The sequence below is a fragment of the Accipiter gentilis genome, chromosome 30, assembly GCF_929443795.1.
Source record: "Accipiter gentilis chromosome 30, bAccGen1.1, whole genome shotgun sequence".
In the NCBI taxonomy this organism is placed as follows: Eukaryota; Metazoa; Chordata; class Aves; order Accipitriformes; family Accipitridae; genus Astur; species Astur gentilis.
Window position 1 is genome coordinate 14,661,186 of NC_064909.1, and position 17,631 is coordinate 14,678,816.

The 17,631-nt window shown below is 39.3% G+C and overlaps 1 protein-coding gene across 2 annotated transcripts in view; it reads right to left on the reverse strand.

Moving 5' to 3' along the window:
* The window catches only part of NVL (nuclear VCP like), a 44,043-nt gene extending 26,447 nt beyond the window's left edge, over positions 1-17,596 (reverse strand). The window contains exons 1-13 of one of the 2 annotated variants that reach the window (XM_049833674.1): positions 17,224-17,595; positions 15,604-15,677; positions 14,389-14,441; positions 14,204-14,300; positions 13,259-13,313; positions 12,465-12,731; positions 10,809-10,935; positions 10,442-10,518; positions 10,010-10,144; positions 7,064-7,165; positions 5,033-5,150; positions 4,414-4,558; positions 1,349-1,619 (exon numbers count right to left, since the gene is read on the reverse strand). In XM_049833674.1, coding sequence (XP_049689631.1) covers positions 1,349-1,619; positions 4,414-4,558; positions 5,033-5,150; positions 7,064-7,165; positions 10,010-10,144; positions 10,442-10,518; positions 10,809-10,935; positions 12,465-12,731; positions 13,259-13,313; positions 14,204-14,300; positions 14,389-14,441; positions 15,604-15,677; positions 17,224-17,280 — 1,578 coding nt within the window. In that variant the 5' untranslated portion in view covers positions 17,281-17,595. Of the gene's footprint in view, positions 1-1,348; positions 1,620-4,413; positions 4,559-5,032; positions 5,151-7,063; positions 7,166-10,009; positions 10,145-10,441; positions 10,519-10,808; positions 10,936-12,464; positions 12,732-13,258; positions 13,314-14,203; positions 14,301-14,388; positions 14,442-15,603; positions 15,678-17,223 lie in introns of both variants that reach the window. The other variant, XM_049833675.1, reaches the window with a different exon arrangement.
* Positions 17,597-17,631: the final 35 nt, after the last annotated feature.

A 17,631-nucleotide genomic window follows, 5' to 3' on the forward strand; every position in this document is an offset into this window, starting at 1 on the left:
ACAAAGAAATAAAAGTGTTTATAGTGCCTGATACTCCTTTTAAGCCCTCCCTCTTCTTAACAGAATCACTAAGAGAAACTCTGAAATAGTTGAGACCACGGGGTTTGTTTACTCGAATTGTGTGAATGATTTTTAAAGGTTTTGTATGTTTATTTTTCCATTATAAACATAATGGAGCGGTTTTAATGACAATACCCTGTATTAGACTATGTCAACCTCCTGCCAGCTATCAAAACATGGCTCTGTTAGGATTAGACTTCCTCTTCCTCAATAACCCCTTTGATCACAGTGATGTTGATAAAAACTGCAACTACCTGACCCTCCCCACTTTTTTGGCTATGTCAGGCCCCAGGAAACACTGGGAGGTATGCGGTATGATTATGTTACTCTAATACGAAGGTTTACTACAGCTTTTTACACTGTTTTTTGTTAATTACAATAACAGTTTTCTTTGACAGTCCTTCTAAAACCAGAATCTGAGTACAATGTGGATATAAAACCCCTTTGTTTTACTTCTCCAGACAAATCTTTAGGAAGCCTACTCAGAATGAAGGCGCACGCACACTCCAAATTTTGAGACGTAGGGCCAAGAATTTCTATATAATCCAGATGTTCTGGTTCACTGATCAGCGTGTTACTTGGGCCACAGAATAATTCTGGCACTGGAAATGCCATTTTCTGCAACAGAGTTCTAGCTGTACTGCACATTAACAGATACCTTCTCTGCAGCTCAAGTCACATTGCTAACCCAACTTTTCTACTGGATAGATACATCTTCCTCAAACTTGCTACAGGTACTAGACACCACATGTGGTTTACCCCAAGCAATCACATAGCTGGAGGGAAAATGTAGACTGTATAAATACTTCTAGACTTTGGCTAACTGTAACTATACCAGGTCAGGGAAGAGCCCCAGGCATCACAATAGATATTTCACTGAGGGTACAGCAAACAGCTTAGTTAAAACTCAGTGCAAGTCTGATATTCTTACAGTTCTCTTACAGTTGATACACTTTTGAAGAGAGATATAGCCACTATTTTAATCAATGGTCTGCTAGAAAACAAAACAACACAAACAACAACAACAATGAAAAACCCAAGGAAAAAACCCACACCTTGTATAAAACATTAATACAATTTTTGAAGGTGTGGGTTTTGGGAGCCACTTACTCAAACTCATATGGGTCATTAGGAATGAAGCTTCTGGCTCTAGGAGCCAATATATCTAAATCTAAATTTAATATTACATTGGCCATAGATGTTTAAGGATTTTTGAGGAATGACTTTCACAACTATAAAATGGCTCAATTCTTAAGATATTAGACGCACATACTTAAGGAACAAATACCTTAGGAAGAAGTTCTAGTTGCTTGGTATCTTCTCCCACCAGGATGTCTGTTCTTATTCCTATGCCTTCTTCAGCTGTGTTTTCTCCAGCGTGTATGTGTTTCCTTTTCTGCTCCTCAGATTTTATCAGGACCCTGTTCACTGTGCACATAGCTGCCTCACGACAAAGTGCCATCAAATCAGCACCCACGTAACCTGGAGTCAGCCGTGCTAGATGATGAAAATCAAAGGACTCCGGGAGCTTAAGTTTTCGACACAAAGTCTGAAGAATTCTAATCAAGTAGGGAAAGGAAGAACAACAAAATAAAGATGAAGCTGTGGCTTTTTTTATTTTCATGTGAAAACAAACATCATTGATTTAAGGCCTCTTTCAGTCCACATGAACTGAAGTAGTACAGTGGGAACAGTTTTCATTAAACTAGGAAGCAATCAACACTGAAACCCACAAAACTATGCTATATATTTCCTTTCAGTTTCTAAAATGGAAAATCAACAGCATCAGCCAGGCAATGTCAATCAGTGGGTAAAAGCTAGTTTTGGTGGATCAAAGTATTATAGATTCTTTAAAACTTAGTTTATGATTCAAAATTGACAGAGTAGATCTCAGAGTGTACCACAGAGATGCACACAAGTTATCCACTGAGATATTTAACCTTGCATTCCTAACAACCTTAGTCTGCATTGTCTGTTCCATCCCACTTTTATTTATTTATTGAAGAATATCTACAACAAACTATTCTGCAAGGAGCAAATAAAATCAGACTGTGTGAGGAGCTCTGTCTGTTAATCTTTAGTATCTTTCCCCTACTAATGTCAGTGGAATATAACTGCAGGTATTTCCTGCGTCCCCAGTAAAATTTCCAACAGGCAACACACAGCTTATCTGTACACCTTGCGTGTTACCCCATCCTCATTCAAAAGCCGAAGTTACACCTACCTATGCAGTTCCACCACTAATACAAAACCGCTCTATGTAACTGACAGCGAAGTGCTATGCTTCACACCTTTTTTTTTAAATGGAGTTTTTGCACTCTGTATCAAGGCTGAAGCTTTAAAAACCTCCTTCAAGGTCCACCACCAAGACTTCCTGCTGTTCTTCTAAGCCAAGGACAACTGAAAACTACATGAATAGTCAAAACAAAACAAAACAAAAAGACAAAAGCCAATGTCACCGCACAAATACTGGCACTGAACTCTGAGCAGAGGGATCGAATCAACTTGTTTAAAAACAGCAAAACATCACTTCATTGGGAAAATATTTTAAAAAGGCAGCACAAACCAAAGAAGTGAAGATCATTAACATACTTTCTAGTTGCAATGAAAACTAGTTTAAATTATTTCCAGATCAAGTAATGTAACTACAGAAAAGTTATGAAAAGAGCAAGTTACTAAACTATTCAAAACTCTGCAATTATAATGCATTTCATCTGTTCGCCTCCCCCACTAACAAGTTCCATCATCTCTCATTTAAATCTTTATTAGTGATACTAGCTTGGTTTCAAGAATTTTTCAACCTGCCTGACAACTGTAGCTAATCAAGTGACTTAAATTATAAAAAGTTAAGAATTGTAAATGGCTCGTTCCAAATTTGTCCCCTCCACATATTATTTTCCTTCATGTGTTTTACATGCACAGGAAAACACTGCAAGTAAAGCAAGATCTCCAGGTACACCTCCTCATCCTACTCCACCCCCTAAGGCTGTAGAACCACAGCTAAGCAGTTCAAATCAAGTCTTCAGCAAGACTGATTTATTATGTGGTAAATCAACACACTATAAGGACTTTTGTTTCTATATGATCCTTTTATTTTAAAAAAAGGAACAAAGTCCCCCAACAAAAACCACCCCAAACCCAGAACAAAACAGAAAAGCAGCGAGGCGGGGGGGGGGGGGGGGGGGGGGGGGGATAATTTAAAAAAGAAAATAAAAATCAACAGTTCCTGGAAGCCTACACCTGCAGGAACACAAATACATACAATTATACAAAACAATAATATGAACGAATGTGACTACACTCTAACTTGTGAACAGTCTCTACACACTACAGTGGCTCTCCCATTCACAACTCTTATCCTTTGAAATAGTGCTGTTTCTGGGTATATTGTATTTTTAACATGAACCTAAAATGTCATAGAATCAGAACTCTCATCAGTCAACTGCACGTTTTCCTACAACCAAGAGGAACATAATTCCTACAGGGCTGTAGATCTGGAGGAAGAAGACAATAAAAAAAAAAAAAAAAAAAGTGGAAGCATGGCCAGAAGTGGGGTATGTGGGAAAGGGTGGGATAATGGCCAGTAGTGCTGACAACACAGTCAGCAATGCTGCAAGCAGAATAGTCTGCTTTTTCAACTTAGAAATAAGATTAATTGAGCTAGAACCTTTCTTTCCTTCCTGTAACAAGATAAGCCACAGCTGTTTTCAAACTTACCTTCCTGTGTTTTCTGCTGTTGTGGAAATGAGTAACAGTTCCTTTTTAATTAAAAAATTAAAAATATAATGTGGTGGGGTTTTTTTTAATTCCATCTGACAACCACGGATCTTGGGAGTAAAAAGGGTCAATTACACAAAACAGGAAGACTGCAGCTCAGCTTAATGCCTGGACTGGCGTATTTCCACAAGGAATGGAATGGAAGACTCCAGGCCTGGCGCTTAAGGTATGTGCTTGAGAGGACTAACAGGCTATAATTAATTTATGTTCCTAATTTAATAATTACATAAGGATCATGAAAGACAGAACGTTAACCTCCTCAACAACAGAAAAGCCATATTTAATTCCAACATCTATACTGTTAAGGCACTTGAAAACCCATTAACATAATGCTAAAAGCAGACTGGCACACAAGAAAGGAAACCACCCCAAATTTAGACACAGCTACCAAGACAAAGAGTAGATGTACACTTAATGTCTTCTGCACTTCTCAGTGTGTGCTGATCCATAGGTGTGTATAGGCAGAAATAGGACTAAACATAATAAAGCACTTTTTCTTAATTTGTATGTTAACTTACACATTGTTTCCTTATTTATTAATTCAACAAAAAGAAGCTTAAACTTTATAACACATACTTTTCTCTTGCTGCTTCATCTGGGATCCCTAAACAAATTTCTCGATCAAATCTCCCAGCTCGTCTCAGTGCAGGGTCCAGTGAGTCAGGTCTGTTAGTTGCTCCAATAACAAGGACCTGGGTAGTGGCAGCCACATTATTCAAATCTAAAGGAAGGAAGGAAGGAAGTTAGTACTTATACTCACTGTCTCAACTTTATTCTGATATCTATGTGACTCTGTTTTTGAAGCACACAATAATAGTCAGAACAGCAGACAAACTAACCAACACTCATACTAAACTGCTGTTCATCCTTATTTTTGCTACCCTGAATTTGCATTTTGTGCAATCAAGCAAAAATAAACATTTCAAATTACATTTGACACATTTTTCCCATTTTATCTGTTTACGCAACAGACAGGCATATATAATGCTATACAGACAAGTGTGAAAATAATGTAGTAACATCCCCTCAAATTTATTAGAATCTTCCCACCACCTGCCAGGTAAACGGTGCCAAAATATGAAAAATTACCACCACTATCTCCACTAAAGTAACCATGAGTCACTACTGAAGAAAAGCAGACAGTAAGCCTGATAATTAGAAAGTTTAGCTTAGCACAGATGTTCCTGAAACTGACCATCCATACAAGTTAGGAATTGAGCAACAATTCTCCGCTCCATGTCCTTCGATGCAACTTCTCTTTTTGGGGTGATTGCATCAATCTCATCAATGAAAAGGACACATGGTGCACTGGACTAGGAACACGAAATATTAATAATTACAAAATTATACTGACATAGTGTATGACAAGAGAAAGAATTTTTTCAGATTTTCTGTTCTATAATTATTACTCTAAGTCTGCCTCACAATTGACCTGTCCAGGAACAATTCTGTTGTTCTTATTGACTATCTGGAGAGCCACCAGACTACGAAACTGTGCTGAACTGAGGCTATGAAATAATTAAGGCATGAGATTCAAAATGTCTCCATATATTAAGATTTAAATGTACCTTTACGTTTTCCATAAATATTCCATTGTGACTGCTTACTTGCTTAAGTCCAAAAAAGAAAATCAGACAAGAAAGGTCTGATTTGCTTTTTTGTTTGTTTTGTTAGTGACAGTAGAGCTGTGGAATTCTAAGAGCTAGTAGTATTGACACACATAATGAAACAAAAGGAGCAGTAGGTTGTAATGAAAAATGATCTGCCAACTTCAAGATTACTGCAGAGCCTGACCATGTTCAAAGAGTAAACATGAGCAATGATCAACTTCTACAAGTGTTCCAAAATTCCATGTACTTCATGTTCATAAAAAGTCAACACTAATAAAGAATAATAACTACTGTAACTAATAGAATAGTGTTTAACTGACATAAGTTACTAATATTCTCAAAAAGCACTAGTAGTGCAAAGGAATACTCAAGGAAAACACTAGAATTATCTTCAAAAATTACTAGAATCATCTAAAAAAAATAGTATTTTAAAACCCACGCATTCTGTGCTATTAGGTAGCAACTGCGCCATCTAGTTGTCATTCACTTTTCTACCATCTGATACAGGGGAAAAAATGCAACTAAGCTATGAAGATTCTACAGGACATGCACAAGGTATGGTGGAACTACATCTTTTTTTCCCTACACAAAAATTGGTACAAAACCCAAGTGCAAAAGCTACTTAAGTGAATGCGAGGGACTATAAGAAAAGCAACAGAATTTATTTTTAAATGTATTTTATGCAATACATTTAATTTCTTCAAAAATAACTTTTATAGCAACCTCCCCTCAATCACTATACATACAGAAGATATGTAATTTCTAAAAACTCTGTGCAATCACTTATTTAATTTTATTCTAAACAACATCTTAACATGACTTTCTAAAAATTAAAATGTAGTATGAACTGGAAACATAATAATCGAACAGCTTCACAATCAATCTTTTTGCCCTATTTAGCATTCTTTTTTACAGGAACACCTATATACAGTTGTGGGGGACAGTAGAAAAATGGAATAAAGTTGGAAAACCAGCACATTCTCAGAGGTCAGGAACAGAAAACTGTCCTTATGAAATAAAACATTAACCACACACTAAAAAAAGAAAAATCTGCATTTGTTTAAATTAAAATTATCTCAACCTGTCTGGTTCTCTTTGCTTCTTACTAAGTCTGGAGGTCACACCAAAGCAAGACTTCAACTGTAACTTGACTCCTGCTCTTACGATGTTTGTCCCAAATTTCTTACTTTATACCGAAATCCCCAAAGGCTTAAGTCTCTCGCATTCACTCAAATTCTCAAATGACATACAAGACCAGCAAAAAAAACCCTGTAACAAAAAAGCACAGTGAACTGCTCTTACATCTTTTTTTATTTTTATGTATCAAGCCAAGCAGCTCCAAATATGTAAAGAGAGCAACATACATTATTTACCTTGATACAACGAACTATCTTTTGTTAAGATTTCAGAATAGTAATCTTTGTGCTCTATGACAGCATGACACTTAGTACAATGCAATTCTGGTCACAGAAGGGGAGACACTATGACTTGTGTGCAGCAGTATAAAGATTCACTCACTAATATTCACTCAAATTCAAACCACAGCAACAAAGTATGAATCTTTACAAAGAAAAGGACAAACAATTCACAGTGTTATTTCCAACAGGCATTCTCACCACAGCCTGCTGAAACAATTCTCTCAGTTTCTGCTCAGATTCCCCTGACACTCCAGACACTATCTCTGTTGCTGCCACTTTCAGCATTGGGAGCTCAAGTTCCTGAAAGAGACAAGGAATACTGTATGATATACCCAGAGGTTAGAAATGTTGGCTGTCCTAGAGGACGAATATTTTCCAATACGACATCTTTTACACCCAAAGATTATGGAATCAAGACTAAATCTTAAAGAGATTTTTAAAAATATAAGTAGAATACTCCAATTTAAAATGGGTCTGAGCCATTTGGCTAAGTGAACGGAAATGGATACAAAAACCCAGGTTTCCCTAATTCAGTTAGAGAATGACTGCACTGCCAAATAGCTTTGCGCCTTAGTCCCTGTCATGTTTTAACCCCAGCCAGCAACAAAGCACCACAGCCACTCTGTCACTCCCCCACCTCAGCTAGACAGGGGAGAGAAAATATAACAAAAGGCTCATGGGTTGAGATAAGGACAGGGAGAGATCACTCAACCAATTACTATCACAGGCAAAACAGACTCAGCTTGGGGAAAATTAACTTAATTTATTGCCTATCAAACCAGAGTAGGGTAGTGAGAAATAAAACCAAATCTCAAAACACCTTCCCTCCACCCCGCCCTTCTTCCCGGACACAGCTTCACTCCTGAATTCTCTACCTTCCCCCCCGCCAGCTGCACAGGGGGACAGGGAATGAGGGTTATGGTAATTTCATCACACATTGTCTCTGCCACTCCTTCCTCTTCAGGGGAAGGACTCCTCACTCTTCCCCTGCTCCAACATGGTGTCTCTCCAACGGGAGACAGTTCTCCACGAACTTCTCCAATGTGGGTCCTTCCCATGGGCTGCAGTTCTTCATGAACTGCTCCAGCATGGGTCCTTCCCATGGGCTGCAGTTCTTCATGAACTGCTCCAGCATGGGTCCCTTCCACAGGGTGCAGTCCTTCAGGAGCACACTGCTCCAGCGTGGGTCCCCCACAGGGTCACAAGTCCTGCCAGAAAACCTGCTCCATGGGCTCCTCTCTCCACAGATCCGCAGGTCCTGCCAGGAACCTGCTCCAGCATGGGCTTCCCACAGGGTCACAGCCTCCTTCGGGCATCCACCTGCTCCGGCGTGGGGTCCTCCACGGGCTGCAGGCGGATATCTGCTCTACTGTGGACCTCCCTGGACTGCAGGGGGACAGCCTGCCTCACCAGGGTCTTCCCCACGGGCTGCAGGGGAATCTCTGCTCCGGCGCCTGGAGCATCTCCTCCCCCTCCCTCTGCACTGACCTGGGGGTCTGCAGGGCTGTTTCTCTCACATGTTCTCACTCCTCTCTCCAGCTGCAGTTTCTGTGCCGCAGCAGCTTTTTTTCCCCTTCTTAAATATGTAATCTCAGAGGCACTACCACTGTCACTGATGGGCTCAGCCTTGACCAGTGGCAGGTCCGTCTTGGAGCCGCCTGGCATTGGCTCTGTCAGACACAGGGGAAGCTTCCAGCAGCTTGTCACAGAAGCCACTCCGGTAGCCCCCCCGCTACCAAAACCTTGCCACACAGACCCACCCAATACAGTCCCCAACCCAATCCTTCACAACACATATATTTCAGTTCATGCTTGGGCTCCCTTTTTGAGAAAATTGTCTATTTCCATCTGTAACAAAGCATCGCTTAGCAGTGTGAAAGAGATCCCCAACAGGTTTGGTTCCCTTAGTCTTGCTCCAGAAGCATCTGAGCAGGACTGTACAGTAAGATAAGTGTAAAGCTCACACTTAAGGTTTTCTGCTATTAAAATTAAATAAATAAAACTGTAACTTTAATAGAGTGTAGCACAGTAGTGCTACAGGTAGTTGCAGACTATTTCAAGCTTTTTGAACTTCATATTAAAAAATAATAAAATCCTAGTTTATACAAATCAAGGCCACCAGAGGCACTACCTGGGCCTTGGAGAAGATAATTTGCCTTAAATAGCACTACTGAAAATGTCTTAAGAAAAATAATTTAGGAAGAAGTCATTGAATTTATCTCATCTCTGAAAATTTTTTACTTGTGTCATGTTTCTTTCCCCAAATTTAGTATGCTTCCAGGATACAAATACCCCCTGAAATATTAAATATCACAGATTCATTCAATGGGTACCTTTTTACAGAAAGGCATTAAAAAGAAAAAAAAAAAAAAATCTTTTTAATTAAAACATTTGAAACACAGTGTCAGAAGGTTCTAACCAACTCTTAAGGAATAAACATCAGTAATTTCTTTCAAAGATAAAATCTGCACTAGAAAAGGTCATAATTCACATGTATGTAAATTTAAGGTTATAATCTGTGACATTTAAGGAACAACTGTACTAAAGAAAAAGAAACGTCCATGGTTATCACTGAATAGCCCTAAATACCCACGAGATTTATAACCAAAACAGGCACATAGCAGCACAGCAGCCTCACCACACATCAAACTACTAACATCAGTGAATGCCTTGCCTGTGTCAAATATGATTTCAGAGCATATGACAACATCCAGTTTTGGAATTCAGAAATCACTGTTTAACAGATGCCACCCAACAGAATCAATGTAATGCCTCGTAAAAGATGGTAAGGTCAAATCCAGACTTAAAACACTGTGGTAAATTTAACCAAAAGTATCTTCCATTTATAGCCTTCTCAATACCCATGCCTACATTGCTGTCCTGGGAATGCCTCAAAACAATTAAGTCAAACAAAATCCTGTCACTATGTCCCCTCTTCATATATGAGGTTCTATCAAGTACAGATTCAGATGGAATATAAACAAAGGAAGTGAAGATAAATATATTTTACACTAAGATAGGAAGGAGAAAAAAAAGAGATAAAAAAGAGGGAAGACCTAGTCTATCATGAAGGAGGATTTTTTTTTTCCTCTCTCTCTAAATACAATTCAGAAAAAGAAGAAACTAAATCTAAATCTATCTCACCCCAGCAATTGCCTGTGCAAGTAGTGTCTTTCCACATCCTGGTGGTCCATGTAAAAGAAAACCGCGAGGTGGAACCACACCTAAGTGGTTATAGACTTCAGGATGACGGACATGAATGAGCATCTTGCATATTTCCTGTTAAAAACAAGAGGGACCTCCATTTAAATTGCAGAAATTAGTATTATAGATTGCTAATATTGCAGACAGGCCAAAATAAAGCAAGTTCTGTTTATTAATATAATTTCAGTGACTGCTTTCAGAAAGATTAATCAAAGGAAAAGAAAAAAAAACAAACAAAATTTTGTTGCTGTTGGTATAAGCAGCTACTCTCAGTGCCACGCACATGAATTCTGCCAGACTTGTTCTTTGTCATTTTTCATGCGACATTTTATTCACTCCATTCTGTATCCCACAAGTAAATTTTTAACTAACCTTTAAAGTTTCATCATTGCCTCCTACATTCTCAAACTTCACTGAAGGGCGGTAAAGCTCTGGTCCCTTACTTCTGACTATTAAGGAGGAAAAGTCACGCAAATTTAGACACAGCATAATAATAGTTGCTAACACTGAACAAAAAAAGTACTCAGCCTAAACAGTTAGTTAAGCACATGGAGTAGTATTATTTTTTGGTAGTATGCATAGGACTGGTATTTTTTTTAGTACAACATTAAGGCTATATTTCTTAACGAAACGCTTGAGGTCACTTCTCTACACCTCAGAAAACACTTCTCTGGTAATGGATTCCACGGTCAAATACCATCTCTTTGTTTGGAGCAGCACACCAAAAATAACTTCTCACCTTTCTCTTTAAGTAAGATGGAATCAATTTCTCCATCAACATCTGGAAGTTCTTCTTTTTTTCTTTTTGCTCTCTTACCCTTTGTCTTCTTTCTTTCACTCTCCAAGACAGAAAATTCTGTTGATTTCTAAGGGCATAAAACCAGAATTATATACACAAAACTTTCCAAGTCAGTGAATTTCTGCAAATACTTAAAAGAACAAAATGTGTCAGTGTCTATGATAACTTACACATATTATATGAATAAAGACAGGCGAGGCAGGAATTTAACCCCTTCTTTTTGTAGAAAAGCCTTTTTTTACTTAGGATTTGCCTTTTTTTAAAAAAAGGGTTAATTATACCAGTCACTTTTTTTTGCTAAGAGTACATACTTTGAAGCAAAAAAAATCCCAAACAACCCCACCCCCCCCAAACACCAACACCACTAACCAAAATCAGGCACCAGTTATTTGCACCCCATAGAGCAATCCACTTTAGGGATGAATAAAACTGTATGAATGTATTTACTCCAATGGTAACAATTTTTATTACTAGTAAGTCATGAGTGGCTGTACAAAAAAATTATTCAGTGCTGACACAAGTTAACTGCATGTAAGAAAAGGACTAATACAGGAGAAAAGAAATAAAAAGAGGTTCAATGGTGAAAGCCGTGTTTGTTTGTTTATAATATAGTATTGCAAACTTTTTACAATTTGAACACCTCCCTTTTATTCAATTTTTCTATATAAAAGGATGAAGTACTACTAGGATAAAGGGATGATTTGTCAAATCTGCCTATTCAGTAAGCATTTTGTGTAATCAGAAAGGTAGATGTAAGTGTAGTTCTTACTTCACATAAAAAAAGAGCATCCTGCCCAAACGTCTGGTCAGCCAAACAACATAAGTGTTATCTCCCACAGATAAATGGAAAGCTTTCAATAGCTAAAGAATGCTGTTTTTTATTAAATAAGAAAAACTGGGGGGGGGGGGGGAGGGAGGAGAGTATCGCAAAGTGGACAACATATCTGGATGGGGAGTAGGACCTATTTTTAACTGCTTCGTAAGTTAATGCAATTTCCTTTCAATTTCCCCAACCCTTGTCCATCCAGAAAACTTCAGCTTTCCCCAGGCTCACTAACACTTAACCACTGGCTAAGGGAGACCACATGCTATGGCTAAAGCAAGCCACATGCTTCCCAACTAGTTAGTTATTCTGTTTGCTAGTGACCAGCCTAACAGCTAAGTTCCACTTATCTTTCTCCCAGTATGGGCACTAATCTGGATCTCCCTAATACTGAGCACTAGATCTTCCTCAAAAAATGTGGAAGAAATTCATGATTTTGTGACTTTTTACCTCCCATACAAACATGCCTGAAACAGGCCAGAAGGTTCAAAAATCACTTCTGACATGGCAGAACAATGGGCTAAGCCCTTCCTTCTTCAGAAACCAAGCTAAAAACAAGTACTCCACTGGTCAATCTTCCCTTTCTATTTAACGTGTTCACTATCTTTAAACACGGCATGCATGTTTCTAATAAAAATAATATATTTTAAAAATCCAGGGAGACAGACAGTCCTTTTGGTCTTAGTATCACCCTTTAAAAGCCTGTCAAATTACACAGAAAATTATATTCATACTTGCTACTTAAATCACATTGGGTTTGTAAAACACAATACCTCAGAAATCAGCTGCTTTTCATCTCCTTCTCCATCCTCAGAAAGTTCAATGAAAAACTCTTTTCCACACGGAGTTTTATCAATGAACCAGCCCCCTTCAGACATGCGTGTTTCAACTCTTGTTCCTGGTGAGAGGGTGCTTGTTTGAGGTGCCGTTCGCACAGGAGGGGGGGTTTCCACTGGTTCATTTTTTGGAGTGGTTGGAACAGAATTGGGATTTCCTTTCTTGTACAAGCTCAGCAGGGAACTGTTCATATGATTTGTAGACTGCAGATTCATGTATTTTAAAAGAAAATGTACAGGTTACAACTTGGATTATTTATATTAAGAGTCCAATGAAAACAATTTCATAAACATCATTTAGCATTATCCCTGCTGGAGAAAGTAGTCATGCATCTTCCAACCCACTCCTCTACAAGTCAAATGACTGCATACAAAACTACATCTGCTGGTTAAGGAGGCAACAGCCTTTGCGATTTACCCTGAAATGACCCCTGCTAATTGACAGTCACCTCTTAGTAACAGTCAGGTATGTCGAATTATTTCATTCATTTGAATGCCACGTCTTTCAGGCCCCCAGTGTGCTTTCCTCAAAAGTGATTCCCTACCACAGGTTCTTTCTTCTTCTTCAGAAAATAGCCTCCTTTTAGCTCTACAGATTCTCAGTTGGAATTGCCAACTCTGACTATAACTCATCTTTATCTCCATTTTAAACTCTCCAAGTGCATTGCAATTGCACCACATAGAATCATGTGTTATACAAACACAAATGATCATAATAAAATCCAACTTACTAGATCTTCTGGATAATCATCATAATCAGAGTCATCTGTGGCACTTCCTGCAGTCCTTTACATGGAAGGAAGACAAAAACTATTAATGTATCAGAGCAGAACTGCGAGACACCCACAAAACAAAACAAAAGCAACTTCCACAACGAAGTTCCCCATAACCATGATATGTAGCCTAAGACTGGAGAAAAATTCCTGACTCGCATGCTCTAAATTTACTGCTTTGGAGAGTTAAAAAATGCATACTTTCCAAGTCTGTGATAAGTTGGATTAATTTGGCAACCTGGCTGAAGACAGTCCTAAAAAAAAGTGATGTAGGATCAATCTGATTCAGTTCACCGAGAGATCACACAATCACCAATGCTGGCACAAGGGAAGTAGTAGCAAATCACTGCTGAACTAGACTAGTCCTTCTGACAACAATGTCCTATTTCCCACAAGACCCTTAATATCTATCACAGGTTAGAGAAACCAGAATGATCTGTGAGACTATGCACTGGGTTAGGAGTCAGGAGATCTTAATTCCAATCTCATAGCCAACAGTGATTTACTCCGAATAGCCTGTCCTGTAGTCTTCTCTCTCAGGTTTAGCTAGTATCTCTCACCCCTAAGAAAGATTAAGAACAAAACAAAACAAAGTAACTGAATCACATGAGGACTGGGGCCTTGGAAAACTATCAAGGAAGCCCCAAGGATATGCACTAATTCAGGGCTGTATGTTCCCCATAACAGAGCAATCATGATTGGCTCTAGTATCTGCTTGTCTTCAGTGAAAAAAGTGCTTCCATTAACTACAGGTAACTTCTGACAAAAACAAGTCTATGGGAAATCAAGGATCTATCTGTAATCTTGAAACTACCAAAATTTAATATGAAGACAGAAAGCTTTAAAAAAATTATAATACTAAAGGCATTATTGAAGTAATCTAATGGTAAAAATTCTTCTTACTCATTTTTCTCTTGTTGTCTTGCTCTTTTTGCCACATGTTCAGCTTCTAAAACTGCTAAATCTTCGTGTTCTTTTTCATTACTGATTATTCCAAACACTGAAAGAAAAAGTTCAAACACGTTAAGAAAGCAGCCAAAGCATAAACAAAAAATTCCCCGTCTTAGACATAATACTAACAGAACTACCTTTTTCAACTTGTATTCTAAAAGCATTTCTTTTTCTTCGTCCATATTCTGCACTGAAAAAACAAAATAAAGAGGTTACACCAACTACTTTTTCCCTCAACATACTGTCATTCTCAGTGGAAAAAATACATTGTAAATTGATCCCTGAGCTTCTACATAAGTTCTTATTAAAAAAAAAAATAAAATGTGAGAATGCGATTGTTTTTTCTTAAGCCTGGAACAGCTCAATCATTGGGATGAAGCAAAGCCACTAAACTACACTGGTCTCTAAAGGGACCTTTAATAAAAATTAAGGTCCTCTTTAACTGTAGATATAGAAGAGCAGCAATGTTCAAATGAACACACTGGATTCTATTTCACACCATGACCCATTTTAAAATTTTTATTCAAACAAGAACATATGGACACATGACTACAGTCTAGAAAGGACAGTCCAGTGAGGAATAACTGTGCTAATTAATAATGGTCAGTATGAGAAAACCTGATTCAATGAGCATCCTTAAATGCAAACAAAAATCATCAACCTTTTACTTTCACTTACTGAGGGTATATTTTATTTATTTGCTTTTATACAATAGCTGACAGAGGAAAACCAAAACAAAAACCCAAGATCTGAAAGCATCCTAAGCAAGGGTTTTGGCTCCCTTTCTCTTAACAAGGCACAAATAAATAGAACATGCGAACATGAATGAATATACTTCTCCACCTTCATTAACCCTCAACACCCACCAATGATCTGCAGAAACACAGACTTGCTCCCCACCCAGAAAAGTGTAACAGCCTAAAAATAATTAGGCAAGACTGACTGTCCTGCTGAGCAACTGAGCAAGACTTATTGTCTTACTGAATCCTCCATCTCCCCCATCTGCCTGCACTGAAGTGTTATTTTCCCTTGTATTTTAAGCTCATTGCATTAAGGACCAACATGTAATGCGTCTGTAGCTGTTTCAATAAAAGAAGCAACCCACAAAAAATGAACCGCAACTAGATCCTGCAATGCCAATTCATTAATAAAATATCAGTTAATAGATATATCAGCAGAGGAAAACACTGGAGTGGAAATGATCTTATTGTTTCAACCAACCTCAACAACTGGTAATAAAGTTAACATAAAAGACAATTAAAATTTTGATTAAAAAGACACAAATGCAAAGTAACAAGATAATATAGTCCATATTTTGAATGTAGAATATAAGAATACAAATCTTTGCTCACCTGTAGGTTTTCTGCAAATCAGACGCTAGAATTCCAATGTCAACATACTGGCCACATTTACTACTTGCAAGATACTGAAATGAAGCAAGCAGCGAATAAAATCTTTGTCACTCACTTCACCAGAACAGCTAGATCAAATATGCCCATTTCAAACTCTACCCTTTTTAGAAGTCAAAATGAAAATCAGAAACAGCTCTGAACTGCCTTGGAACACACTAGACAGTATTTCCCAAAGAAATGGGAAATGCTTATTAAGACACAGATAACAAGCTAGCTATGTTTCCCGGAGAAAAGCATTTTGGTGCTTTGGTGATTTCTGCCAGTGCAACTCCATTGTTTTTATTAAGAAAGATGACTTTGTAACCCACACACCATCTTACTGTCAATCCTTCTAAAGTTCTTGGTTTCTCTCAGTTAACTGCCTTGTTTTAGATCTCCTACCTTAAAAACGAAACAATCTACATCAATCAGTATGGATACTGTCATAATAAGAACTTTAATCTTTGCAAGATGCTTCAAAGAATACTACAGAAAAGTATATAAATGAAAGTGAATTCTATCAAGCCTTTTTTTATTTCTCTGACAGCAGCTGATCCAACCCATTTTCAAACCACAATTATTCAAGTGTGAGAAAATGTACTAAATTTCAGGTACAACTGTACTCCATTTCCTTTCTTCCCCCACTCTCCGAATTAGGAGTGAGAAGGAGCTTCAATACAGTAACGGTGGATTCCTTCTTAAAAAAAGAAAACAGAGAGAAAGCATATCCCTAAAAAGATACAGTATCACAAATGTCACAGCAAGGAGAATTTCAAAGCCTCATTTAAATTAGTATCTCTATTTAAAACAATCAAATTGCTTAAAATTGAATACAAAAATTTTTTTTTAACGTGATGTTACACTTCACATCACCCATGGGCAGCTACTGACCTACAGAAAATATCAAGCCTACCATAAATCCAGCTGGCTCTTTCATAATAATCAAGACACAGCCACTATGATCTTGTTAAGGAAAATAAGCAAGCTCCCTCAAGGAGCCGCTCACATTTTTAGGAATTGGAAGCGGAGTACACTTCCACACAGACACTGTGTGGAAATGGTGCTTAATTTGCAAAGTCACCGTAAATATTCATAAAATATAACACACCACTAAGCCACCTGAAGGAATCACTGTTCTCCCCACTCTTCACACGTGTATTATGGAAGTAATCACATTTTTTCCCTTTCTTCACACATTTAATTAACCGCTGCACACGTTTCCAAACGTAAACACTTCCGATTTGCCTGCATCTGCCCAAAGCGTGAGTTTGGGGTGTTTTTTTTTTTTACTATTCAATTCACACTTGAAACAGCACCCAGCTTCAGGATCGGAAGTACCGAAGATGGAAGAAAGCAACCAAACGAAAATAAAATAAAATTTAAGAGAAAGACCTTTTCAGAGGCCGCCTTAAAGTCCTGAGAGACCAGGCCGGGTTTCGGCCCTCGCTGCCCTTCCCTCCCGCCCCTCAGCGGCCCCTTTCAGCGAGAAGGGGGAAACGCCATCCCCGCCGCGCCTCCCGCCCCCACCGGCTCACGGCCCCGCGGGGACGAGGGCCGCCGCTGCCTGCCGACGGCGGGTACCTGCTTAACGCGCTGCTTCAGCCGCAGGTCCACGAAGCGTCCCGGCCGGCTCCGCATGGCGGCTCGCCGCCCTCCCCGGCCGAGGGGCCTCCCCGCCGGCCCGGGGGCTGTCCTACCGCTTCGCCTGCGCGGGGCGGCCGGCCGGGCGGGCGGGAGGAAACTCCGCGGAAGGCGGCGGCCGGGCGCCTCAGCGGCGGCCCCGCCAGCCCCCTTCGAACTGCCCGCCTGGACCGGCGGCGGGGCCTGGCTGTGGGCGCGCTCCCTTTCGCCCGCCTCTGACGCGCCGGGCCGCTAATTAGGCTTCAAAATAGAGCCCCTCCCCGCCCCGGTGAGGGCTGCGCGGGGTCCCCGGCACCGCCGCGGCAGCGCCCTGGCGAGGAGCGGGGACGTGCCCCGGCTGCCGCCCCT